Raw genomic sequence first — 26,851 nt, 5'->3', positions numbered from 1 at the left:
CTGGGCTCAATGCTTCTTGGTCTCCAGGGATGCCCTGCCCTGTCATGCTGCTGACCCGGTGGCTCTTCCGAGCTCCTCTCTTCTCCTTCCACTTTATATCCCAGCGGGCATTCTCTTTCGTCCACTCCCTTTCTTTTATTTTCTCTCTCACTCCCATCCAGAGACACACAGACCCAAATGTGCACAGGCACATGCTTGCTGTCTGTGTCTCCTCATCTCGTCTTTTGTCTTGGATCTTCCCTTGTCTTTGTCCCTGAATCTCCTTGTTCCTCTCATCTCTCCCGGTGTTTATATCTGTCTTTTTGCCTGAGCCTGGCTCCCTCCATCCATCCCTCCGCCCTCTAATTTTTTTTTTCCCCCGACTCCCTCCCGCCTCCTCTCTCTCTCCTTTGATTTTCCTGGTCCCTCATCTCTCCTCCGTCCTCTTCCCCACTCTCATGCTCCCTTTCTCGCTCTCTTGAGTACATGCACTTGCTTTCTCTCTCTTGCTTTTCCTCTTTCTCAACTCGGCTCCTGGCCTCGGGCGCTGTCTACACCCCACCCCATCCCTCGCTCTTTGAGAAGCCTCTGTGCAGTGCCCAGGTCGTGGCGGCCCAGCTTGGAAGTTCCTGTGGCACCCCTCGGGAGGCCCTAGGGCCACAGCATTTCCTCCCAGGGGTGACTTGGTAGTGATACGCTCTGTTTCCTCACTTCTGCAATTGCCAGACAGCACAGAGGCTGAGGCCGGGGCGGGGACCCAGACAGAGACACACGGTCACTGCAGCTGAAGCCGCTGCCCCTGCTACAGGTAAGGGGAATCCTGGCCCCTGCTGGGCAAGGGGGAGGCGTATAAAAATGTCCTCAGGAGGCAAACCAAGGTCATGCCCCCAGGCTGCACCTAAGCAGATGGGTGCTTTTCTTTCTTTCTTTCTTTCTTTCTTTCTTTCTTTCTTTCTTTCTTTCTTTCTTTCTTTCTTTCTTTTTTTTTTTTTTTTTTTGAGACAGGGTCTCTCACTCTGCTGCCCAGGCGGAAGTGCAGTGGGGCGATCATGGCTCGCTGCAGCCCGGACCTGCCAGGCTCAGGTGATCCTCCCACTTCAGCCTCCCGAGTATCTGGGACTAGAGGCGTGCTCTACCACGCCTGGCTAATTTTTGTAATTTTTGTGGAGACGAGGTCTTGCCTTGTTGCCCAGACTGGTCTCCAACTCCTGGGCTCAAGCAATCAGCCTGCCTCGGCCTCCCAAAGTCTGTGCTAGGCTGCTTCTGTTTTTTAAGGGATTGTTCTGGCACCTTTCTCAGGCCCAGAGTCTCGTGTTTAGAAATAACTTCTAGTGTCCAAACATTCCTGGAGAACCCAACACCCAAGTTTGGCTTTTCTGAGGCTGGGGCAGTGCTGACCCCAGAGATCCCTCTGGGAGGTGGTGATGGTGATGATGGCGGCAGCTTGGATCTCAGGAAGCTAAATGACATCTACTTGACTAGCTGTGTGGTCTTGGCCAAGTTACGCTCCATCTCTGTGCACTTTTCTAAATTGTCAAATAAGGATAATCCCATCTCCTCCACAGAATTGTCGGGCCATATAAAGGATCTGGTACAGGGCGGGGCACTGAGGAATTCACTAAACGCTAGGTTTGCAGGGTGGGGAAGGGGGTGCTGAAAATAACCACGTTCTTATACACAGGGCCAAGCCCACAACCAATGGCCCCTATCAGGTCCCAGGTGCTGGGGACAGGGCCCAGGCTGGCACCCGCCGTCCTCCGCTGGCAGGAGGTCCAGACGTGGGGCTGTGCACTCGCTCACTTGTGAAATATGACAGAACCAGCAGGCTCTCTCCCCACACCTCTGGCTGCTCTCCTTTAGCTCTGACTGAATACCCAGCTGTGTTCCAGGTGTTTGGGGTGCTGTGTGTGTTGGGGGAGGCGGTAGGGGTGGGAGGTGTGTTGGGGAGTGCTATGGAAGCAAAAGAGACACCACTATCTTTAGGTCCTGACAAACCAGCCGGAGAAAGAGGTCAGCCCCTTAGATGACTGGGTCCTGGACCTGAGGTGGGCATCCGGGGTTTCGATCTCAGCTCCTGCTGACAAGCCGGGGCCTTGAGTCGTTCGGAAGTTCCACTTTCCTCCTTTGCAGATTGCAGGTTAAAATACTGACCTCTGTGGGCCGGGCATAGTGGCTCACGCCTGTAATCCCAGCACTTTAGGAGGCCGAGGCGGGAAGATCACGAGGTCAAGAGATGGAGACCATCCTGGCGAACATGGTGAAACCCCATCTCTACTAAAAATACAAAAATTAGCCGGGCCTGGTGTCGGGTGCCTGTAGTCCCAGCTACTCAGGAGGCTGAGGCAGAAGAATTGCTTGAACCTGGGAGGCGGAGGTTGCAGTGAGCTGAGATGGCACCGCTGCACTCCAGCCTGGGCAACAGAGCAAGACTCCGTCTCAAAAAACAAAACAAAACAAAACAAACAAAGCACTGACCTGTGAGTTTGCAGGGAGGATGAAGTAAGAGTTGGGATGGGGAAGTGCTTTGTCAATTGGAAAATCCTGCGCAAAGGGGACCGATGAATTCCCTCTAATGCTGACTCTGTGATTCCTGCTGTAAACGCCTTAGGGATGAAGAACTTGTTTTGTTCACTGTTGTATCCTTTATCCTTAGCACAGGGTTTGCAACATAGCATATGCTTAGAATATGCACAAGACAGATGAATGATGAAGCGGCTTTTGCAGTTGGAAGGGACTGGACGGTGAGCCAGAGGCCCAGTATCTGGTCCCAGCTCTGCCCCCGACACTGTGTTCACCTTGGGAAAATCCCTCCTCATCTCTGGGCCTCAGTTTCCCCATCTGGCCATTGAAGGAGTAAGGAATTCACAGTTTATGTTATCCGTGACAAAATGTGCCTACAGCACTGAGTTTTCTCTGATTGGTGGTGGGAAGCAGGTATGAGGAGAGGCTGGGATCTCGTTCTCTGATTGGTGGTGGGAAGCAGGTATGAGGAGAGGCTGGGATCTCGTTGTCCTTTTGCAGGGAGCAGAGATTCCCCACTTCTCACCCCAGACCTGTGAAGGAGGCCTTGTTGAAGAGGGCGGCATTCTCTTTCTTGGCGGCATCCCCCACTTTCCTGTTCCGATCCCCTGGATGGGTGGAGGCTTGGGCCTCAGAGAGGGCAACAGTGGAGCAGGAGCCGCAGCACCCCTTGATGGGCCTAGGGGTGTGTGTCTGGGTTGGGAGTGGAGCCAGTTCCCAAAGGGCAAGTGCTGGGACTCTGCTGCAGCCCCCTCTCTGACCAGCCCCTCTTGGGCGTGATGAGAGCCGGGAGAAGCCTCTGGTGTGTCTTTGCGTGTGCATGCGTGTCTTTGCGTGTGCATGCGTGTCTGTGGTTATGTGGGGTGGACAGGAGGGAGCTGGCTCTGGCTATGTCTACATGTATCTGGAATGATGGGCCGGGAGCATGTCCAGGCTGCACGTGGCCTGCGCCAGCCAACGGCTCCCCTCCCGGGAGCAGACGGCCGGCAAAGCCAGCTGAGAGGCTGATACGCCTCTGTGTGTCTTCAGCTGAGGGGAATCACAGCCAGATTCTGTGTGTGTATTTGTTTGTGTGCTTGTGTGTGAGAGAGAGACAGAATACGCAGGGGGAGGATCACCATTCAGCCGCCCCTCCCCACCCCCTTGGTTCTGTAGGCGGGAGATCTTCAGGGTCTGGGTGTGGAGTTGAGCTTGGCTGGCTAATGCGAGAAGCATGTCAAAAACAAATTTGTGCATACCCCGCCCACCCCCCTTTTTTTTGAGACAAAGACTTGCTCTGTCACGCAGGCTGGAATGCAGTGGCGTGATCACAGCTCGCTGCAGCCTCGATCTCCTGGGCTCAAGCAGCCCTCTCACCTCAGTCTCTCGAGTAGCTGGTACTATAGGTGCACACCATCTTGCCTGGCTAATTTTTGTGGGGTTTTTTTCTGTAGAGGTGGGGTTTGACATGATGCCCAGGCTGGTCTTGAACTCTCGTGCTCAAGCAATCCGCCTGCCTCGGCCTCCCAAAGTGCTGGGATTACAGATGTGAGCCACCATGCCTGGCACAGCCCCCCACACCCCCCCTTTTTTTTTTTTTAAGAGACACAGTCTTGCTCTGTCACCCAGGCTGAAGAGCAGTGGAATGATCGTGACTCACTGCAGCCTTGAACTCCTGGTCTCAAGCTATCCTCCTGCTTTAGCCACCCGAGTAGCCAGGAGGCACATGCCACCACGCCTGGCTAATTTAAAAAACTTTTTTTTTTTTTGTGGAAACGGGATCTTGCTATGTTTCCCAGGCTGGTCTTGAACTTCTGGCCTCAAGCCATCTCCCACCTTGGCTTCCCAAAGTGCTGGGATTACAGGCGTGAGCCACTGCACCCAGCCTGCACTACCTTTTACAGTTCATAAAGTCCATTTCAATGTACCAAGTGCTTTACTGTTTACCAAAAACTGTCACCACCAATAATCTCACTTCCTTTTTTTTTTACAACAATGCTTTGAGATAAGCAAGCCACGGGCACCGCATTTTGCAGATAAAAACCCCAAGGCTCAGAGCTGGAATAAGGCTCAGTCAAGATATGTGGGTGAGTGGCTCAGCTGAGGCCAGAGCCCCCATCCCCTCCCTGGTTTCGGTTCCTATGCTTTCTCTCCGGCTAACCCCGGTTACTTCTAGGAGAGAATGCGTAGCTGGCTTAGTGCATGGCCAATTCGGTTGCTTCTTTATTCACTTATTCAACAAACATTTTCTGAGGACAGCAGGGGAGGGAGTTCACAGTTATTGAGTAAATTGTTTCACTCAGCTGTCACAACCACCGTGTGAGGAAGGTTTTATTACCATCATTTTGCAGATGAAGAAAGGGAGGCTGGGAGAGCCAAGGATCACGCAGCAAGGAAGAAGCAGACCCAGGTGCAGACTCAGGTCTGTGTGACACCAGGGCCTGTGCCCAGCCCTGCTTTTTTCCCTGGACGGGGTCCTGGACTGGCCATGAGGACACCGGCAGGACTCAGGAACTCCCAGGCTGGGAAGAAGTCAGCGTGATTCCTGGTATAACAGAGGCATGGCCGGGTGCGGTGGCTCATGCCTGTAATCCCAGCACTTTGGGATGTCGAGGTGGGTGGATCACCTGAGGTCAGGAGTTTGAGACCAGCCTGGCCAACATGGTGAAACCCTGTCTCTACTAAAGATATAAAAATTAGCCAGGCATGGTGGCACGTGCTTGTAATCCCAGCTACTCGGAAGGCTGACACACGAGGATCGCTTGAACCTGGGAGGCGGAGGTTGCAGTAAGCTGAGATTGCATCATTGCACTCCAGCCTAGGTGACAGAGTGAGACTCAGTCTCAACCCCCCCGCCCCACCGCAACACACACATACACAAACCAGAGGCATAACAGAGGCATAACAGAGGCATGATGTGTCCGGTGCTGGGGCAGCCCAGAGGAGGTGGTTCCTCCCTCCCTCTTCCTGGCCCTGTCCTGGAAGCAAAATTGGGTAGGGTAACTCACAGACAGATACCACCTGGGTATCTGGGAGCCAGGAGGAGAGACCCAGGCCAGACGTGGGGTTTCCTAGGCCAACTGAGCAGAGGCTGAGTCTCCTCAATGTCATATACATATCTGGGGCCAGGGTGAGGTCCCCAATGAGAAGGAACACTGGGTAACTCTGACTGGTACCCACATCATCCTCATCCCTCGTGCCCTAGACCCTGTCCGTAACCTCTCCCAGACATGGTGCTCCATTCATCAGCCAATAAATGTGCATGGTCCCTCGCACTGGGAATTGTAGGGAGCCTGGCACAGAATTCCCCAGAAGTCAGGATTTCTGCTCCCTTAATTCGTCCCTGAAATTCTTCTGCATCTTGGAGAAATGGTATTGAAACCACTCTGTGAGAGGTAACATTAGAGGGTGTGGCCGGCACGGCCAGGTCAGGGCACAAATATCAAGCAACAGGGCATGTCAGAAGAGGAAGTAACTCGTGTTGAGCACCTTCTATACGCCTAGCACTGTAGAGGTTGTCTGTCTGCAACATCAGGGCTATCCTGTGAGGTCAGTTTTTTTTTTTTTTTTGAGACGGAGTCTTTCTCTGTCACCCAGGCTGGAGTGCAGTGGCGCGATCTCGGCTCACTGCAAGCTCTGCCTCCCGGGTTCACGCCATTCTCCTGCCTCGGCCTCCCGAGTAGCTGGGACTACAGGTGCCCGCCAACACGCCCGGCTAATTTTTTGTATTTTTAGTAGAGACGGGGTTTCACCGTGTTAGCCAGGATGATCTTGATCTCCTGACCTCGTGATCCGCCCGCCTCAGCCTCCCAAAGTGCTGGGATTACAGCTGAGCACCGCGCCAGCCTGAGGTCAATTTTTTTTTTTTGAAATGGAGTCTCGGTCTGTCACCCAGGCTGGAATGCAGTGGCATAATCTCAGCTCACTGAAACCTCCCCCTCCCGGGTTCAAGTGGTTCTCCTGACTCAGCCTCCCATGTAGCTGGGATTATAGACGTGTGCCACCACGCCCAGCTAATTTTTGTATTTTTAGTAGATATGGGGTTTCGTCATGTTGGCCAGGCTGGTCTTGAACTCCTGACCTCAGGTGATCTGCCTGCCTCGGCCTCCCAGAGTGCTGGGATTACAGGTGTGAGCCACCCCACCCAGCCTAATTTGTATTAATTAATTAATTAATTAACTATTATTATTATTATTTTGAGACGGAGTCTCACCGTTGCCCAGGCTGGAGTGCAGTGGCGCGATCTTGGCTCACTGCAGGCTCCACCCTGCCCCGGGTTCGCGCCATTCTCCTGCCTCAGCCTCCCGAGTAGCTGGGACTACAGGTGCCCGGCTAATATTTTGTATTTTTAGTAGAGACGGGGTTTTACCGTGTTAGCCAGGATGGTCTCGATCTCCTGACCTTGTGATCCGCCCGCCTCGGCCTCCCAAAGTGCTGGGATTACAGGCGTGAGCCACCGCGCCCGGCCCTAATTTTTATTTTTAAGAGATAGGGTCTTGCTCTGTTGCCCAGGCTGGAGTGCAGTGGTATGATCATAGCTCACTGTAATGGACGGACCCAAGTGATCCTGCAGCCTCAGCCTCCATAGTAGCTAGGACTGCAGGCATGTGCCACCATGCCTGGCTAATTTTTTTTTTTAATTTTTAATTTAGTAGAGACAAAATTTGGTTATGTTGCTCAGGCTGGTCTTAAACTCCTGACCTCAAGCAATTCTCTTACCTCAGCCTCTCGAAGTGCTGGGTTTCTAGATGTGAGGCCACCTCTCCAGCTTCAGTGTTGATGCTATTCCCATTTTATAGATGAGGAAAGTGGGACCGGCCCCAGCGAATCTAAGAGCTGGGAGTGGCTACAGCTGGGGTGTGAGGGTTTGGAAGCGAAGAGTGAGGGACACTGTGACTGTGTGTGTACAGAGGCTCACCTGTCTATTTAGTCAGTATTTCTCATGTGTTTGCTGTGTAGGAGGCCCTGTGATGGGTATTGGTGATATGCCCTGGGGAGTTCCCAGTCCAAAAGGAGAGAGAAATCAACAGCTATGATAATGCAATGTGATATACTGTTACGGGAACTTGAGGTGGAATTTCCAACTCTGTCTGGGGTAGGGAAGTAAGAGTAACAATAGCCAACATTCAATGAGCTCTCACTATAGACCAGACCAGGCATCTTCTTTATTCTTTTTTCTTTTTTTTTGAGATGGAGTCTCGCTCTGTTGCCCAGACTGCAGTGCAATGGCGTCATCTGGGCTCACTGCAACCTCTGCCTCCTGGGTTCAAGTGATTCCCCTGCCTCCGCCTCCCGAGTAGCTGGGATTACAGGCATGCACCACCATGCCTGGCTAATTTTTGTATTTTTAGTAGAGATAGGGTTTCACCATGTTGGCTAGGCTGGTCTCGAACTCCTGACCTCAAGCAATCTGCCCACCTTGGCCTCCCAAAGTGCTGGGATTACAGGCGTGAGCCACTGCGCCCGACAGCAATGTTTTGTAGTTTTCAATGTACAAATCTTTTGCCTCCTTGGTTAAGTTTATTTCTTTTTTTTCTTTCTTTCTTTTTTTTTTTGTTTTGAGACAGAGTCTTGCTCTGTCGCCCAGGCTGGAGTGCAGTGGCATGGTCTTGGCTCACTGCAGCCTCTGCCTCCCGGTTCAAGTGATTCTCCTGGCTCAGCCTCCTGAGTAGCTGGGATTACAGGCATGTGCCACCATGCCCAGCTAATTTTTGTATTTTTAGTAGAGATGGGGTTTCACCATTTAGCCAGGCTGGTCTCAAACTCCTGAGCTCAAGTGATCTGCCTGCCTCAGCCTCCCAGAGTGCTGGGATTACAGGCACGAGCCATTGTGCCTGGCCGGTTAAGTTTATTTCTAAGTATTCTATTTTTTTGAATATTGTTGTAAATGAGATTGTTTTCTTAATATCCTTTTCTCTTAGTCCATATAAAAATCTTGATTTTACAAACGAGGAAACAGACTCAGAACCACAGGATAAGCTTAGTGGTTGAACCAGGATCTGACCCAGCTCTCGCCCTACCAGGCGGGAGTCAGATGGATACAGAGCAGGTCATGCCATCCCTTTGTCCCATTCCCTTCCCAGCTTTGAGGAGCAAAGGTAAAAGCAGGGCCTCAGGTCAAAGGCATCTCTTCCTGGGGCCTCACAGCATCTGGAGCTCCCATTCTCAGGCTGTAAGACAGGCCTGTGAGTGGACAAGTTGGCCGAGGAGCAGTTTGCTTCTAGCAGGGGACACAGCTTGTTCTAAGGAGTCAGAATGAACCCTGGAGTTGAAAATCCCAAGTCTGCCACTTCCCCGCTGTGTGACTGTGGACAAATCTATTTTCTTCTCTAGTCTCACTTTTTACCCCTAGAAAATTGGGTATCTTGTAAAACCAGCCTCACGAAGACGATCTGAGGAGGAAATATGATCATAGGCAAGATGTACCGTATACCAGTAAATGGTGCCCAGTGCCTTGAAATTAGGGGGGCTCCAGCCTCATGCTCCCCACAGAACAAGGAGTACTTGGATCCAAGACAGTGTGCCCACTTGGGATGTGGTGTTCCCCCGCCTTGACCACTTCTAGACCTTGCCCTGTTGGCGAATGCACCCTCAGGCCTGCGGGGCTGCAAGGAACTGCTGATGCAGGAGCTGCGGATGAACTTGGATGTATCTTATTTATAGCTTATAAATATTTAGAATTTTGTACTTTTGACCTCAACTGGCCCCACAAATGTTAGGAGCTTGCAGGACTGGTGAACCCAACTTCCCAACCCACAATCTGGCCTGGGAAATCAATCAGCACATACCTCCTTCTGTCCATCTCCTGATGGTCCCTCCTCTCTGGCTGTCCAGCTATGGATGAGAACCCCTTCTCTAGGTTCCCTAGGGACTGGGAATGTTTCCAGCAGTGATGAGGGCCGAATGCTGCGCAGGGAAAAGGGTACCAGATCCAAACAGCAGAATTCTTCTGTCTCATGAATATTTATGGCCTCTCTACCCCACCCCCAGCTGAAGGCTGTGCCTGGGCCAGCTGCCCAGCCTTGATCCATCAGGGAACTGTGCCCATGGGTTAAACTGAGTGGTCTGAGCCTCTTATTTTCTTTCCAAATGTTCATCTTCCTGAGCTGTTGAAAGCTTTGCTGGCATTAGCTCTAGGCTCTATCTGGATCTGGCAGGAAAGCCAGTGTGTAGGTCAAAGGCCCTAGGTCAGTGGTGGCCCACAGTCCCCTTCCCTGGCTCCAAGCAGCTGGGCCAGTGGGGAGAGGGAGGCTTGGTCATTTGTGGCTCAGGTCCTGCTCCAGCCACTCTGCATGCTTATCTTTGAAACCATTGTTAGGACTGTGAGATTTTGCAAATGAAGACATTGAAGGTTAGAGCGGTGAGGTCACTTGCCCCAGGTCATACAGCAGGTAAATGGTGAGCCGGGTATGAACCTGTAGACCTTTCTGACTCCAGAGACCTTGTTCTCCCTCACCCGCTCCACCCCAGTACGGCTCCCCTGGGGAGACCGTGCACACTTCCTTTGTGCCGGGGATTTCGGAGCCATCATCAGGGCATGGTCACTCACCCATTCATTCCTCGATGCCCGACACTGGGATTGAAGAGATGAAAAAGATCTAGTCCCTGCCCTCAAGAAGTGCCCGGTATGACAAGGAAACAGCCGCAGAAATGAATACGTAAAACATATTGTGTCAGATGCTAGACTGAGGAATGCGCCCAGTGCATGGGGACCCAGAGAAGAAGGCAACTCATTTTGCCTGTGGCAATCGGGGAAGGCATCCCAGAGGGATGCACTTTTTCAGATTAGGTCTTAAGATGAGTAAGATTTTTCTAAGTAAAGCAATGGACAAAAGCGGGCCGCTGGAAAGGCAAAGAGATTTGAGGAAAAAATGGAGTTTTTAGGGAAGCAGCGAGAAATTCAGTGCAGCAAGAGTAGAAAATGAGTAGCGGCGAATTGTGGAAAATAAGATGGGGAAGGAGCTTAGACTTGATCCGGGGCCAGGGGAGCCACGGAAGATGTTAGCCCAGGCAAGTGTGTGGCTGGCAGTTGTTGGGGTACAACATGTCTCAGATTTCGGTGCATGCACAAATCACCTGGGAATCTTACTAACATACGGAGTCTTTTTTTCTTGGAGACAAAGTCTCGCTCCGTCGCCCAGGCTGGAGTGCAGTGGTGTGATCTCAGCTCACTGCAACCGCTGTCTCCTGGATTCAAGCAATTATTCTCCTGCCTCAGCCTCCAGAGTAGCTGGGATTACAGGCGCCCACCACCATGCCTGGCTAATTTTTGTATTTTTAGTAGAGAGGGCGTTTCATTATGTTGGTCAGGCTGGTCTCGAACTCTGGACCTCAAGCGATCCACGTGCCTCAGCCTCCCAAACTGCTGGGATGACAGGCGTGAGCCACCACGCCGGGCCAACATACAGATTCTGATACAGGAGATCTGGGGTGGGGCCCAAGATTCTGCATTTCTAACAAGCTTGCAGGCGGTGCCAGTGCTGCTGGTCCAAGGACCATAGTTTGAGTCCTGAGTTTGTAGAATGCTCGCTCCGCCTTGTGTGGCAGCTGCTCTGTCTGGGGAGCAGGCAATCCTGTCGGTTGCTGGGTGTTTGTTCACCCGACAAATGTTTACCAAATGTTTGCCCCAGCCAAGCTCCCTGAGTACAGGGGACGGGGAGAGGAATTGAAAATGCCACTTTCTGGTCCATGCCACCACCATCTCTGACCTCCAAAATGCTCTTGCTGTTTCCACGCGTGCTCCCTACCATCTATTCTCTACCTGGCAGCTAGAGCGAGTCCGATCATGCTACTTGCCTGCTTGACGACACTGAAGCAGCTCTCCGAGGCTCACAGAATAAAATCCCAACTCCTTACCATGGCTCAGTAGTGATCTGGAGCCTGGTGTCCTCTGCTCACATCCCACTCTTCCCATTTCTCACTCCCCTAGGGTCACACCAACCTTTCAGTTTCTTGTTCCTACTTCAGAACATGATGAAATTATTCCCATTACAGGCCCTTTGCACATGATACTCTGGCTGGAATAATCCAGATCGTCCTCTTACTTGTTCTTTTTTTCTTTTTTAGAGTTCAGCCAGGGGTAGACACAGATTTTATAGGTTACTAAAGCTTATACAACTTGAATGGCCCCCCTTTGAAGATACCAAATGACTAATATACAATTAGATACAGGGCCTAGGAGAGGGCCTTAAAGCTTAAGCTTCACTGACTTCATGCTAAAGCTGTCTCTGGTTTTGTTTATATGTCACCTCCTCCAAGAAGCCTTCCCTGGTCATTCTACTTAAAACAGCCACTAGCTGGGTGCAGTGGCTCATGCCTGTAATCCTAGCACTTCGGGAGACTAAATCAGGCAGATCACTTGAGCTCAGGAGTTCAAGACCAGCCTGGGCAACATAGTGAGACCTTGTCTCTATTTATTAAAAAATAAAAATTAAAAAAAAAAGCCATCTACCCTATCTTCATGTTACTATTTTTATTTCCTTTATTAAATTCATCACAATTTGAAATTATCTTATTTGTTGTTCCACTTATTTTTGACTGTTCCCCCAACTAGAATGTAAGCTCCTCGAGGGTGGAACTTTGTTCTGTGTCTGCAGTCTCCCCAGCATTGACACCCAGAAGGATGTCAATCACTGTGAGGTGAATGAACGGACATTGCCCCTGCCTCTGGATGGCAGAGAGGTCATATAGAGGCAGTTTCAGTGGGATAAAGAGCCATGAGCTATGGAAGTCCAAAGAATGAGCACTTGACCAGACCACGGGTGGAGCTGGGTGTGCAGGAGGCCAGGAGGCTTAGAAAGAGCTTCTCGGAGGAAGTGAGGTCTGAGCAATCTTAAAGAATGTTCTAGTAAACATCCAGACAATGACAAGGAAGGAAGGATTTCCTGGCAGAGGAAACAGCATGAATAAAGTAATGAAAGTACAAGCTCTCAGGCCCAGAGGAGAATCAGCTGGTTACATTTTGGGTGATTTCAAGGGTTCTACTCATGCAGAGATACGGCGATAGGCACTGAGTTTGGGTTGGGGCCGAGGGAGTGGGAGTCACATGGGGGCCAGGAGCCTGGGATTGAACAGAAGGCAGCAGAAGTAGGAAGAGCCAGGATGACAGGTACTGGCGGCACCAACGGCTTTGAGTCAAGCAGGGGCTCCACCAGGATTCCCCTCACTGATTCTTGTCCTGTATCTGGAAGGAGGAGGCCTATTCTTGCTGGGGCTCCTGTGGGGGCTGTGTGGACTGGGGAGGCGCTGAAGTCAGATAGACCCAAGTGTACAATCTTCTAGGTTGGGTTCCTGGGAAGCCAACTTTGAAATAGAGATTAGCATGCAGGCACCATTTTCCTGGAATATTTTATTCTCGTGTGTGTGTGTGGGGTGGCGGGGGGGAGGCAAGGTGGGGACGGGTGTAGAGATGAGGTCTTGCTATGTTGCCCAGGCTGGTCTTGAATTCCTGACCCATCCTCCTTCCTCAGTTTCCCCAAAGTGCTGGTATTACAGGCATGAGCCACCACACCTGGTCTTCCTGGAATTTTTTTTTTTTTTTTTTTTTTTGAGATGAAGCCTTGCTCTGTTGCCCAGGTTGGAGCGCACATCTAATAGCTAAGGAATTTAACGATACGACCACCATATCATTATCCTACCTAAATAAATAAATATTATTTTTTTAATACCATCTGTGTTTGAGTTTTCCCCAATGTCTTTTTTTTTTTTTTTTTTAATTCTTTTTTTTGTGTGTGTGACAGGGTCTCGAGGCTCTGTTTGTTGCCCAGGGTGGAGTGCAGTGGCATAATCGCAGCTCACTGCAGCCTTGAACTCCTGGGCTCAAGCAATCCTCCTGCCTCAGCTTCCTGAGTAACTGGGACTAGAGGTGTGCACCACCACACCCAGCTAATTTTTAAAAATTTTTAGGAGTGACGAGGTCTTGCTATATTGCCCAGGCTGATCTCAAACTCCTGAGCTCAAGCAATTGTTGTGCCTTGGCCTCCCCACAGTGCTGGCGCCAGGCATGGCCACCAGAGTCAGCCCAATTGTCTGGAAAATATTTTTTACAGTTGGTTGATTTGAATCAGGATCCAGACAAGGTCCACACACAGCATTTTGTTGCTCAATCAAACTTCTTTTTTTCTTTTCTTTTTTTTTTTTTTTTTGATACGAAGTCTCGCTCTTGTTGTCCAGGCTGGAGTGCAGTGGTGCTATCTGGGCTGACTGCAACCTCTACCTCCCTGGCTCAGCGATTCTCCTGCCTCAGCCTCCCCAGTAGCTGGGATTATAGACGTCTGGCTAATTTTTGTATTTTTAGTAGAGATGGGATTTCACCATATTGGCCGGGCTGGTCTGGAACTCCTGACCTCAAGTGATCGTCCTGCCTCAGCCTCCCAAAGTGCTGGGATGACAGGAGTGAGCCACTGTGCCCGGCTCAATCGAACTTCTTGAATGAGGACTTGACATTCCCCTTTCTCTCCTATCACTCACCCCTCAACCCATGCCTGGGCAACTGCTCTCCCTCTGATCACATGAGATTGATTTCCATGTTTCCACATCCAGTGTTGGCTTTTCCGTCTGCATTGTCATTCATCTCCCTGTGGCTTTTCACACTGTTGCCCATGTCTTCCCAAGCTCTTGAAACTTTCTTCCCTTAGGCCTCAAGCATGGAAGCCTCCTTGTCTCTGACTGTCCTCTCTCTGCCTCCATAGTTCTGTCCTCCTCTGACTTCTTCCTTGATGTTGGGCTCTTCAGGGTTTAACCCTGGCCCTCTTGGGTGTTTCACAGGCATCCCAAATGGGATATGTCCTCATATGAATTCATCCTCCCTGCCCTCATGCTGTTCCTCCTTGGTGTCTTCTCCATGAAGAGAGACACCACCACGTCCTCAATCATCTGGTCCAGAAACCTGGCAGTTCTCTTTGATTCCTCCTTTTCTCTCAACCAATATCCCATCCGTTACCAAGTTCTGTCCATCTGATTTCCCAAATAACTCTCACAACCGTCCATTTCCCTCCATCGGCTCTGCCCTGGCGCAGTCCTCTCGAGGCCCTCCAGACGATTGCACGTGTCTCTTTGCTGTCTCCCTGACTGTGGTCTGATCACCTCCAGTTCATTCTGTGCACAGTGGTCAAAGCCATCTTCCCCAAATCCAGACCCAGTCTTGTCTGTTCCAAGCCCAAGATCCTTCAATAACTCCCATTGTCTGCAGAATAAAGTCCAGGCTCCTTAGACTGACCTCTAGGACCCATCTTGAGTTGACTGATGCTTTTTTTTTTCTTTTTTAGATGGAGTCTCACTCTGTTGCCCAGGCTGGAGTGCAGTGGCATGATCTTAGCTCACTGCAACCTCCACCTACTGGGTTCAAGCGATTCTCCTGCCTCAGCCTCCCAAGTAGCTGGAATTACAGATGCATGCCACCACACCCGGCTAATTTTTGTATTTTTAGTAGAGACAGGGTTTCACCATGTTAGTCAGGCTGGTCTCAAACTCCTGACCTGATGATCCACCCGCTTCGGCCTCCCGAAGTGCTGGGATTACAGGCGTGAGCCACCGCGCCTGGCCCTGACTCTTATTTTTTAAGCCCTATCTCTTCTCAACTCCTTAAAGTTTTGGCCAAACCAAATGTCTCACGTTCCTTTAGAACAAGGTATGCCTTTGCCTATTCTTCCAGGCCTGTGTCCCGCAGTCCCCTGTGCCTATTATTCCTCTCTCCTCGCACTATCAAATTAACTCCTTCAGCATAGGCAGGAGGTCTCTCCTCACCCTCAAGTCTGGGTAGGGGCAGCTTCTGTGAAACCACGTTACACCTGATACATCCATCATCATAGCACCGCCCGCTTATCTATTTCTGAATCTCTCTCTTGCAAAATGGCCTGTGAGCCGCTCAAGGGCTGGATCTGTTCTCTGAGGCCGCAGTGCACTGCTCAGCTTCTGGAGCTGTGAGTGTTTGTCCAATGAATGCATGAATGAGCAACTAAATGAGTGAATTGGGCTAGTCTGTGTATGTGTTCTGTTCACATGGTGAGAAGGTTTTTTTTAAAAAATCAAAATTGCCGGGCGTGGTGGCTCACGCCTATAATCCCAGCACTTTGGGAGGCCGAGGCGGGAGGATCACAAGGTCAGGAGATCAAGACCATCCTGGCTAACACGGTGAAACCCCGTCTCTACCAAAAATACAAAAAAAATTAGCTGGGCGTCATGGCAGGCGCCTGTAGTCCCAGCCACTCGGGAGGCTGAGGCAGGAGAATGGCGTGAATCCAGGAGGCGGAGCTTGCAGTGAGCTGAGATCACGCCACTGCACTCCAGCCTGGGCGACAGAGAGAGACTCCGTCTCAAAAAAAAAAAAAAAAAATCAAAATTAATGCAAAAAAAATTATGATAAACAAAGTACCAAAATGTTAGATGAAGACAGTATCATAATAGTGCCAGGCAGAGTTATATTAGAGCCTGAGGCAAGAGGAAGAATCAGTAACACTCCTTTTGATTTAAGAAAATATTGCATTAAAATATTATTTATTGGCCAGGCACAGTGGCTCACACCTGTAATCTCAGCACTTTAGGAGGCCAGGGCGGGCAGATCACTTGAGGTCAGGAGTTCGAGATCAGCCTGGCTAACTAAAAATTATAAAAATTAGCTGGCGTGGCGGGCATGCCTCATCTCTACCAAAAAATACAAAAATTAGCCAGTGTGGTAGCGTGTGCCTGTAATCCTAGCTACTTGGGAGGCTGAGGTAGGAGGTTGGCTTGAGCCCGGGAGGTGGAGGTTGCAGTAAGCCAAGATTGCACCACTGTACTCCAGTCTGGGTGACAGAGCCAAGCCCTGTCTCAAAAATAAATAAACAAAATAAAATATTATTTATCTTGATTGCTGAGGTTTGGTGTCTCCTTAAATTTTGCAACCAGTGAATGTCTCACATGTTTCACTCTAGTCCTGGCCCTGGCGGAAAGGCTTTCTCAACAGGCGTGGGCAGGCGGGGTGCAGGAACCCAAGAAGAGGAAGGCATTTTGTGATGGACAAGGGGGCGGGGGTGGCAGGGAGGTACGGACCTGACTTCCCCCAAGACCCAGAATGAGCACCATGCCCTGCCCCACTGTGGGCTGCCCCCAGCCACCACACACGCCAAATATGCCTCCATGCCCTGGAAACAGGACCCCCAAGGCAAGAAGGTATAACCAGTATAGCCTGAGAGAGAAACAAGGCTGGTCCTGGATGAACCGGGCATCTTGGGCTCAAAGGAAGGGCAGGGGTGCTGAGATTGTGGAGCAGCAGTATTCAAATCTTCTGGTCTCAGAGTCCCTTTATATCCTTAAAGATTATTGAGGGTGCCAAAGAGCCTTTGTTTACATAACTTATCTCCAGCAATATTTATTGTATTAAAAATGAAAACTTAGACGTTCTAAAAATTTTCATTTTTAAATAAAAACACCCAATAATAAACTCTTTCCATGTTAACATAAATAACACATTTTTGTAAAAATAACTAGATTTTCTAAAACATAAACAATTGAGGGAGAGAAGTGGATTGATTTACATTTTTTACACATCTCTTTAACGTTGGGCTGAGTAGAAGACAGCTGGATTCTCGTATCTGCTTTTGCACTTAGGCTGTTGTGAGATGTTGTTTTGGTTGAAGAAAATCTGCCTTCACACAGATACGTACTTATAAAGGGAGGCATCTTTTAAGGGCTTTTTCAGATAATTGGTGATACTCTTCTTTTTTTTTGGAGTTTTGTTCTTGTTGCTCAGGCTGCTGGAGTGCAGTGGCACGATCTCGGCTCACTGCAACCTCTGCCTACTGGGTTCAAGCGATTCTCCTGCCTTAGCCTCCCGAGTAGCTGGGATTATAGGTGCCCACCACCACACCCGGCTAATTTTTTGTATTTTTAGTAGTGGTGGGGTTTTACCATGTTGGCCAGGCTGGTCTCGAACTCCTGGCCTCAGGTGATTCACCCGTCTCGGCCTCCCAATGTGCTGGTATTACAGGCATGAGCCCACCACGCCTGGCCGATACTCTTCTTTGATATGATATCAAAGCCCCGCATATGGTAGTTTCTTAAAGGTTCGTTGTGATGTAGAACCTAAATCATATCAATGGACTTTTTCGTTGTTTTACTTTTTGAGACAGGGTCTTGCTGTGCTGCCCAGGCTGGAGTGCAGTGGTGAAGTCACAGCTCTCTGCAGCCTTGACCTTCCAGGCTCAATTGATCCTTCCACCTCGGCCTCCTGAGTAGCTGGGACTACAGGAGTGCACCACCACACCTGGCTAATTTAAATTTTTTCTTTTGTAGAGAGGGGATTTTGCCATATTGACCAGCCCGGTCTCAAACCCCCGGGCTCCAGCAATCTGCCTGCCTTGGCCTCCCAGAGTGTTGAGATTACAGCCGTGAGCCAAGTCCATTGAAGACCTCCCTAAAGCAGTGAAATTCAGCTGAGGTCTGAAGCATGAGTTGCAGTTGGCCAGGTGAAAGTGGGGAGTGGAGCCAGGTGAGATGGCTCACGCCTGTAATCCCAGCACTTTGGGAGGCCGAGGCGGGCGGATCATGAGGTCAGGAGTTTGAGATCAGCCTGACCAACATGGTGAAACGCCATCTCTACTAAAAATACAAAAATTAGCCGGGTGTGATAGCACACACCTGTAATCCCAGCTACTCAGGAGGCTGAGGCAGGAGAACCACTTGAACCTGGGAGGCAGAGGTTGCAGTGAGCCGAGATCGCACCACTGGGCTCCAGCCTGGGTGACAGAGTGAGACTCCGTCTCAACAAAAAAAAAAAAAAAAAAAAAAAAAAAAAGGAAAGTGGAGAGTGAGGAGTGGGTAGGGAAGAGCATTCAAAGCAGCAGGATGGGTATTGTGGAGGCTTCTAGGCAGGAAATGTCTGGACAGGTTTGAAGGTCTGCCTGGGAAGTCCGTTCTGGCCAGAGCCTGATGCTAAGGTGGCACGAGGTGAGGGTGGAGTGGCAGCTGGAGGTCAGGGCAAGGGCCATCTGGTGAGCTTATTTCTGTTCCTGGAAACCACCAAGCTCTTGCCACAGTTTTGGACCCATGCAGAGTTCTCTGCCTGGAATGTTCTGCCCATGTTCCTCCTTCAGGCCTCAACTGAAATGTCACCTCCCTTCTAAGTAGATCTCTTTTTGTTCTCAATATCCGCACTGCCCACCCCTCCCCGCCTTTTTTTTTTTTTTTTTTTTTTTTTGAGACAGAGTCTTGCTCTGTCACCCAGGCTGGAGTGCAAAGGCACGATCTGGGCTCACTGCAACCTCTGCCTCTCAAGTTCAAGTGATTGTCCTGTCTCAGCCTCCCAAGTAGCTGGGATTACAGGTGCCCACCACCATGCCCGGCTAATTTTTTGTATTTTAGTAGAGACGGGGTTTCACCGTGTTGCCCAGGCTGGTCTTGAACTCCTGAGCTCAGGCAATCCACCCGTCTTGGCCTCCCAAAGTGCTAGGATTACAGGCGTGAGCCCCCATGGCCGGCCCAATCAGCACTCCTGTTTATTTGTATAACAATGGTGTTTGTTTAAATTGCTTTTGTCTGTCCACCCCAAGAGATGTAAGTTCTCTGAGGTCAGGGCCCCCTTGCTGGGTGTTCGCCCTATGGCTCCTGTGCTTAGCTGTGTGCCTTACATGCAGTTGGTGCTCAGAAATATTTGTTGGATGGATGTTTGAAAGAACAGAGCTGGATCCGAGATCCTGGCACCATTCCCTAATAGCTGTGTGACCTTGCACAAGTCATATAACCACCCTGTAGTCAGTTTCCTATTCTGTAGCCTGAGATCTTACTTCCTATGGCAAAGTGTTTGTGTGAGATTCAAATGAGGCAGTACACGTGGAAGCACCTAGCAGGGTACCTGGCTCCAAAGAAGGTCCTCCAAGTGTTGCCTTCCTTATGTCTCACTACCTTTTTTTTTTTTTTCTGAGACAAGGTCTCACTCCATCATCCAGGCTGGAATGTCAGTGGCACAATCTCTGCTCACTGCAACCTCTGCCTCCCAGGCTCAAGCGATCCTCCCACTTCAGCCTCCCAAGTAGCTAGGAATACAGGCAAGCACCACCGCACCTTGCTCATTTTTTTTTTTTTTTTTTTTGAGATGGAGTCTCGCTCTGCCGCCCAGTCTGGAGTGCAGTGGCGCAATCTCGGCTCACTGCGATCTCTGCCTCCCAGGTTCAAGTGATTCTCCTGCCTCAGCCTCCAGAGTGGCTGGGACTACAGGCACCCACCACCACGCCTAGATAACTTTTGTATTTTTAGTAGAGACGGGGTTTCACCATATTGACCAGGCGGGTCTCGAACTCCTGACCTTGTGATCTGCCTGCCTCGGCCTCCCAAAGTGCTGGGATTACAGATGTGAGCCACCATGCCTAGCCTGTATTTTTTTTTTTTTTTTTTTTTGTAGAGACGGGGTTTCACCATGTTGCCCAGCCTGGTCTCAAACTCCTGGACTCAAGCATCTATCTGCCTCGGCCTCCAAAAGTGTTGGGATTATAGGCGTGAGCCACCACGCCTGGCCTACTGTGCTCTTTTTACTACACTAGTAGATATGATGAGCTGGACCTTGCTTAGCCCCAGCTGGGTTCTTGCTTCCCATCCTCCTCCCTGCCTGCTGCTTCCCTGAGTCATGCCCACTGCAACGTAAATAACAGGGCAGCTCCTAGGAGCTTGCAATGACAGCAATAGTGGGAGGAACAAGAGGGAAGGGAGCAACTGTTTTGTTTTGTTCGAAATGGTGTCTCACTATGTTGTTTAGGCTGGTCTCAAACTTCGAGGGTCAAGCGATCCTTCTGCCTCAGTACCCTGAGTAGCTGAGACTACAGGCATGCACCACTATGCCTGGCTAATTGTTTCATTGTTTATTTTTCTAGAGACGGGAGTCTCACTGTGTTGCCCAGACAGGTCTTGAACTCCTAGGCTCACTCGGTCCTCCCGCCTTGGCCTCCCAAATGCTGGGATTACAGGCATGAGCCCCTGTGCATGTCCTTACATTGTCTTTTCAGAATTTTAAATTATTAAGATAATAAGTGCTCTTTAAAGATTCAAACAAACACATAAAAATATAAAGTAAATAAACTTCCTACTAAGCTACCTCACCTTCCCAGAGGCTACTTACCACTGTCAACTATTTGAGGTGTATCCTTCTAGATCTTCTATTCAAACACACATATATAATGGGGTCATACCAAACATTTTCTGCAACTTTTTCTGTTTTGTTTTGTTTTTATTATTATTTATTACTTATTTATTTTTTCGAGACAGAGTCTTGCTCTTCCCGCCCAGACTGGGGTGCAGTGGCTTGATCTCGGCTCACTGCAACCTCCACCTCCAGGGTTCAAGTGATTCTCCTGCCTCAGCCTCCCAAGTAGCTGGGATTACAGGCGCCTGCCACCACGCCCAGCTAATTTTTGTATTTTTAGTAGAGACAGGGTTTCATAATGTTAGCCAGGCTGGTCTCGAACTCCTGACCTCAGGAGATCCACCCACCTCAGCCCAGCCTCCTGAGTAGCTGGGACTACAGGCATACACCACCACACCCAGCTGATTTTTTGTGTTTTTGTACAGACAGGGGTTTCACCATGTTGGCCAGGCTGGTCTCGAACTCCTGACCTCAGGTGATCCACCCACCTCGGCCTCCCAAATTGCTGGGATTACAGGCATGAGCCATCACGCCTGGCCAGACAGTTATATTTTAAAATGGAATAAAAGAAGAGAAACAGAACTGCCATTGATTGTATTGACTATCAGGTGCTATTTATTGTAAAAACACACCATTATTTTATGTAGAAAAAAACACTGCATGGTCAGGCGTGGTGGCTCTCACCTGTAATCCCAGCACTTTGGGTGGCCGAGGCTGGCAGATTGCTTGAGCTCAGGAGTTCAAGACCAGCCTGGGCAACATAGCAAAACCCCTTCCTTGCAAAAAATACAAAAATTACCTAGGCGTGGGCCGGGCGCGGTGGCTCACGCCTGTAATCCCAGCACTTTGGGAGGCAGAGGCGGGCAGATCATGAGGTCAGGAGATCGAGACCATCCTGGCTAACACAGTGAAACCCCGTCTCTACTAAAAATACAAAAAATTAGCCGGGCGTGGTGGCGGGCGCCTGTAGTCCCAGCTACTCGGGAGGCTGAGGCAGGAGAATGGCGTGAACCTGGGAGGTGGAGCTTGCAGTGAGCCGAGATCGCGCCACTGCACTCCAGCCTGGGTGACAGAGCAAGACTCTGTCTCAAAAAAAAAAAAAAAAAAAAAAAAAATTAGCTAGCTGTGGTGTCACACGCATACCTGTAATCCCAGCTACTCAGGAGGCTGAGGTGGGAAGATTGCTTGAGCCCAAGAGGTTGAGGCTGCAGTGAGCTGTGATCGCACCACTGCACTCTAGCCTGGGCGACAGAGCAAGACCTTGTCTATAAAAAACAAAAAACAAAGAAAAGAAGAGAAAAAAGGAAAAGAAATGTATTTCTCATAGTTCTGGAGGATGTTCCACCATAAAGGCACCAGCAGGTTTAGTGTCTGATGCCTGGTTATCTGCTTCCAAGATGGCACCTTGAAAGCTGTGACCTCACATGGCAAAAGGGATGGAAAGACAAAAAGGGCAAGATTAAGTGCTTTCTTCAACCTTGAGCCCCTTTTTAAAGAATTATTATTATTTTTGTGTGTGTGAGACAGAGTCTCACTTTATCACCCAGGAAGGAGTGCAGTGGCACAATCACAGCTCGCTTCAGCCTTGACCTCCCTGGGCAAACTGGAGCCCTTTTCTAAGAGTGCTAATCCCATTCCACCCTCTGACTTAATCACCTTCCATAGGCCACACCTCTGCACTGGGGATTAAGATTCATCAAGAGCCCGGGCACAGTGACTCATGCCTGTAATCCCAGCACTTTGGGAGGCCGAGGTGGGCGGAGCACCTGAGGTCGGGAGTTCGAGACCAGCCTGAACAACATAGAGAAACCCCGTCTCCACTAAAAACACAAAACTAGCCAGTCATGGTGGTATATGCCTGTAATCCCAGCTACTTGGGAGGCTGAGGCAGGAGAATCGCTTGAACCCGGGAGGTGGAGGTTGCGGTGAGCTGAGATCACGCCACTGCACTCCAGCCTGGGCAGCAAGAGTGAAACTCCATGTGAAAAAAAAAAAAAAAAATTCAACATGAACTTCCGAGGGGACATCATCATTCTAACCATGGCAAGGAGTCTTGGAACTGATGAAATGGAACAGTCCCTTCTTGTCCCTTTATTAACCAGGATTTTTGTGTGGTCTTCCAGGCGCCATCAGGACCAGCTGATCATTCCAGCCCACGGCAATGGAGCCACGTGACTCCTCCCACGTGGACTCTGAGTTCCGATACACCCTCTTCCCGATTGTTTACAGCATCATCTTTGTGCTTGGAGTCATCGCTAATGGCTACGTGCTGTGGGTCTTTGCCCGCCTGTACCCTTCCAAGAAATTCAATGAGATAAAGATCTTCATGGTGAACCTCACCATGGCGGACATGCTCTTCTTGATCACGCTGCCGCTGTGGATTGTCTACTACCAAAACCAGGGCAACTGGATCCTCCCCAAATTCCTGTGCAATGTGGCTGGCTGCCTTTTCTTCATCAACACCTACTGCTCGGTGGCCTTCCTGGGTGTCATCACTTATAACCGCTTCCAGGCAGTAACTCGGCCCATCAAGACTGCTCAGGCCAACACCCGCAAGCGTGGCATCTCTTTGTCCCTGGTCATCTGGCTGGCCACTGTGGGAGCTGCATCCTACTTCCTCATCCTGGACTCCACCAACACAGTGCCCAACAGCGCTGGCTCGGGCAACATCACTCGCTGCTTTGAGCATTACGAGAAGGGCAGCGTGCCAGTCCTCATCATCCACATCTTCATCGTGTTCAGCTTCTTCCTGGTCTTCCTCATCATCCTCTTCTGCAACCTGGTCATCATCCGTACCTTGCTCATGCAGCCGGTACAGCAGCAGCGCAACGCTGAAGTCAAGCGCCGGGCGCTGTGGATGGTGTGCACGGTCTTGGCGGTGTTCATCATCTGCTTCGTGCCCCACCACGTGGTGCAGCTGCCCTGGACCCTTGCTGAGCTGGGCTTCCAGGACAGCAAATTCCACCAGGCCATTAACGATGCACATCAGGTCACCCTCTGCCTCCTCAGCACCAACTGTGTCTTAGACCCTGTTATCTACTGTTTCCTCACCAAGAAGTTCCGCAAGCACCTCACCGAAAAGTTCTACAGCATGCGCAGTAGCCGGAAATGCTCCCGGGCCACCACGGATACGGTCACTGAAGTGGTTGTGCCATTCAACCAGATCCCTGGCAATTCCCTCAAAAATTAGTCCCTGCTTGTTGGGGCCAGGCCTGAAGTCTTCTCCTCCATGGACATCATGGACTGAGCTGGGGGAAGAAGGGATATCTACTGTGGTCTGGGCACCACCTCCGTGGGCGCTGGTGGGCCGTTAGATTTGGAGGCTACCTCACCCGGGCAGGGATGATGGCAGAGCCAGACTGTTGGAAAATCCAGAACTCAAATGAGCCCCTTCATCCGCCTGTAGGCTCATACTACAGTAACTGTGACTGATGACTTTATCCTGAGTCCCTTAATCTTAGGGGGCTGGAAGGAATGTCAGGGCCAGGTGCAGACCTTGGGGGAAGATTTTAAACCACCTAGTTCTCCCCGATGGGGCATCGGTCTAAAGCTTTCAGGGGGTGGGCGCAGTGGCTCACACCTGTAATCCCAGCACTTTGGGAGGCCGAGGTGGGCAGATCATGGGTCAAGAGATCGAGACCATCCTGGCCAACATTGTAAAACCCCATCTCTACTAAAAAATACAAAAATTAGCTGGGCGTGGTGGCACGTGCCTGTAGTCCCAGCTACTCGGGAGGCTGAGGCAGGAGAATCGCTTGAACCTGGGAGGCAGAGGTTGCAGTGAACCTAGATTGCACCATTGCACTCTAGCCTGGCAACAGAGCGAGATTCTGTCTCAAAAAAAAAAAAAAAAAAAAAAAGCTTTGGACAAATACTCTCAAGTGATAGAGGCAGAATGGGTTGGGAAAGGGACACTGCCCTCACTGTGTGGCACTACCTTGGGGCAGACTTTTGAGCTAGGATGGTGCCATCCTCTCTCCACCCTCCAGCCCAAGGTCTTTGCGACCTTTCTCAGGGGAAGTGGCTTGATGGAACCTTCTCTGACTCATCTGGCAACCTGTCCCTAATGGTGACCAAGGAAGATAAAACATGAACAGACCAAAAGCTAGGACAAGAGCTTGCTTCCCAAGACAGACGTGTCTGTCGGCAAAGGCCTTGCCTCTAGCCCAGTCAGCTCTGGGGGAGTGGGAAGGAGATGCCCACCTCCTCTTTCTGTCTCAACAACAGTCCCTAATTAAGTACCTTCTGTGGGGCAGCCACCCACTGAGGATGGGCAAAGGCCCCTTGAAAGCAAAATTCGGGCTGGGCGCAGTGGCTCCTGCCTGTAATCCCAGCACTTTGGGAGGCCAAGGCAGGCAGATCACCTGAGGTCCGGAGTTCGAGACCAGCCTGGCCAACATGGTGAAACCCCATCTCCACTAAGAATATGAAAATTATGGCTCATGCCTGTAATCCCAGTACTTTGGGAGGCTGAGGTGGGCCGATCAGTTGAAGTTAGGAGTTCGAGACCAGCCTGACCAATATGGTAAAACCCCGTCTCTACTAAAAATACAAAAAAATTAGCCCGGCGTGGTGGCGCATGCCTGTAGTCCCATAGGCTGTAGCTACTGGGAGGAGGCGGAGCTTGCAGTGAGCCGAGATCGCGCCACTGCTCTCCAGCCTGAGCGACACAGCGAGACTCTGTCTCAAAAAAAAAAAAAAAAAAAAAAAAAAAAGGCAAAATTGGAGCTGTCCAGGCCAGGACACCTCGATGTCCAGGGGCTTCCATACGAACAGGCGCAGGGGCTGGGAAGTGCATGAAGCCCCTGGGTGGAAGGGTCTGTCAGTTCTCTCCTCCCTTGCCCTCTGGGAGGCTCCTTCTAACATAGCTTCCAGGCGGTGGGAGGAGCAGTTACTGTCAGCAGGTGTCAGCTTCTCGTCTGCTTGTGATTTTTGGCAAGTATATGCAAATGAGCCTCGTCTCCTGCCCTGAGACAAGTATCTGCAGTGTGAACCTGGCAGCCTCAGACCCAAGGGGCTCAGAGGAAATTTCTCTGGTTTCTAGAGTTCTGTGCTCCTTCAGAGAAGCCTTCCTTCCTTCCAGTCCGTGTCCCTGTGAAGCTGGGATACTCATTTCCTGTGTACCGGGCAAACACCGGATTGCTGATTTTGAGGAATGCCTCTCGATGGACCAGTAGCCTGCTGGGGTCTGGGATGGTAGCTTGGCTGATGGGATGAGCCGGCGGCTGGTGCAGCATCACACAGGCCTGGCTCAAGTCTTGGCTGTGTCATTTCCTGCTGAGGGACCAGGCACTGAATTTCCTACCTCTTAGGGTTGTTACCTATGAGGTTAAAGCTACCTCATGGGACTGTTCTATGCCGCTAATGTTGAGGCAGACACCTCTTGGTCAGGGTGACTGTTCATCTCAGACCCTCCCCTTTTCTGCCAATTTGGGCCCCTCGGTCCTCTGTTGGGAGCTGAAAGGATGAGAAGTGGGCATCTAGATTCAGGGAGGCTGTTCAGGCTTTGCAGGTCCCTTACCTGAACACATACAAACCCTGGAGTTGTGACTGTGTCCGTGTGTGTGTGTGTGTTTGTCTGTGTGTGTTGGGGGCGATGGGCACCTGCATGAATGTGGTAGAGAAAATGGCTCTGCTCAGAGGGAAGATACGCATAGCAAGGCAGGGACCAGAGGAATCACGGCGCCTGGAGAGCAGCCGGGCACCGCCTCCAGGGACCTGCTGGCTTCCCTCAGTCCTCCAGGGGCCCAGCACTCTTTCCTGTGGGCCCTGTGAGCGTCCCTTGTCAGGATACATTCTCTCATTTTGCCGAAGCTGATTTGATTGGGTGTCTGTTTCTCGCAGCCAAAAGAGCTCTGAATGAGGGAAGTGCTTCTGTGCTAACTCCCCGCGTCTCCTGAATTTCAGTCATTCGTGTACCTGCCTTGAAATTTTTGCAATATCCGTGTACAAACTGTCTGTTTACTTAATAAAGAAGTTTTCTTTAAGTCACTTTTAAAAACTTACATTTATTTGAAAGAAAACATTATAACATAATTGTAAATGAAAACTAATACTACCTGCCACAAATAGAAAGTAGACATAAACATAAAACCGTAACTATAAAAATGTTTCTCGCCTGGGTGCGGTGGCTCATACCTGTAATCCCAACATTTTGGGAGGCTGAGGAGGGTGGATTGCTTGAGCCCAGGAATTCAACACCAGCCTGAGAAACATGGCAAAATACTGCCTCTACAAAAAATTTGTGGGTGTGGTGGCTCACAC

General features: G+C 50.4%; 1 protein-coding gene across 1 annotated transcript; it reads left to right on the top strand.

Annotated features, from left to right (window-relative positions):
- The first annotated feature begins 186 nt into the window (after nt 1–186).
- PTAFR (platelet activating factor receptor) lies at nt 187–26,574 on the top strand. The gene is made up of 2 exons (XM_004092236.2): nt 187–787; nt 22,711–26,574. Exon 2 carries the CDS (start codon nt 22,749–22,751, stop codon nt 23,775–23,777), a length of 1,029 nt encoding a protein of 342 aa, XP_004092284.2. The 5' UTR covers nt 187–787; nt 22,711–22,748; the 3' UTR covers nt 23,778–26,574.
- Nucleotides 26,575–26,851: the final 277 nt, after the last annotated feature.

This window comes from Nomascus leucogenys, chromosome 24 (assembly GCF_006542625.1).
Source record: "Nomascus leucogenys isolate Asia chromosome 24, Asia_NLE_v1, whole genome shotgun sequence".
NCBI classification, from domain to species: domain Eukaryota; kingdom Metazoa; phylum Chordata; class Mammalia; order Primates; family Hylobatidae; genus Nomascus; species Nomascus leucogenys.
This window is presented reverse-complemented; position numbering and strand designations above follow the sequence as displayed.

What these genes read in the sequence shown, in the direction of transcription:
- PTAFR (XM_004092236.2), top strand. Translation starts at nt 22,749, where the DNA reads ATGGAGCCACGTGACTCCTCCCACGTGGACTCTGAGTTCCGATACACC.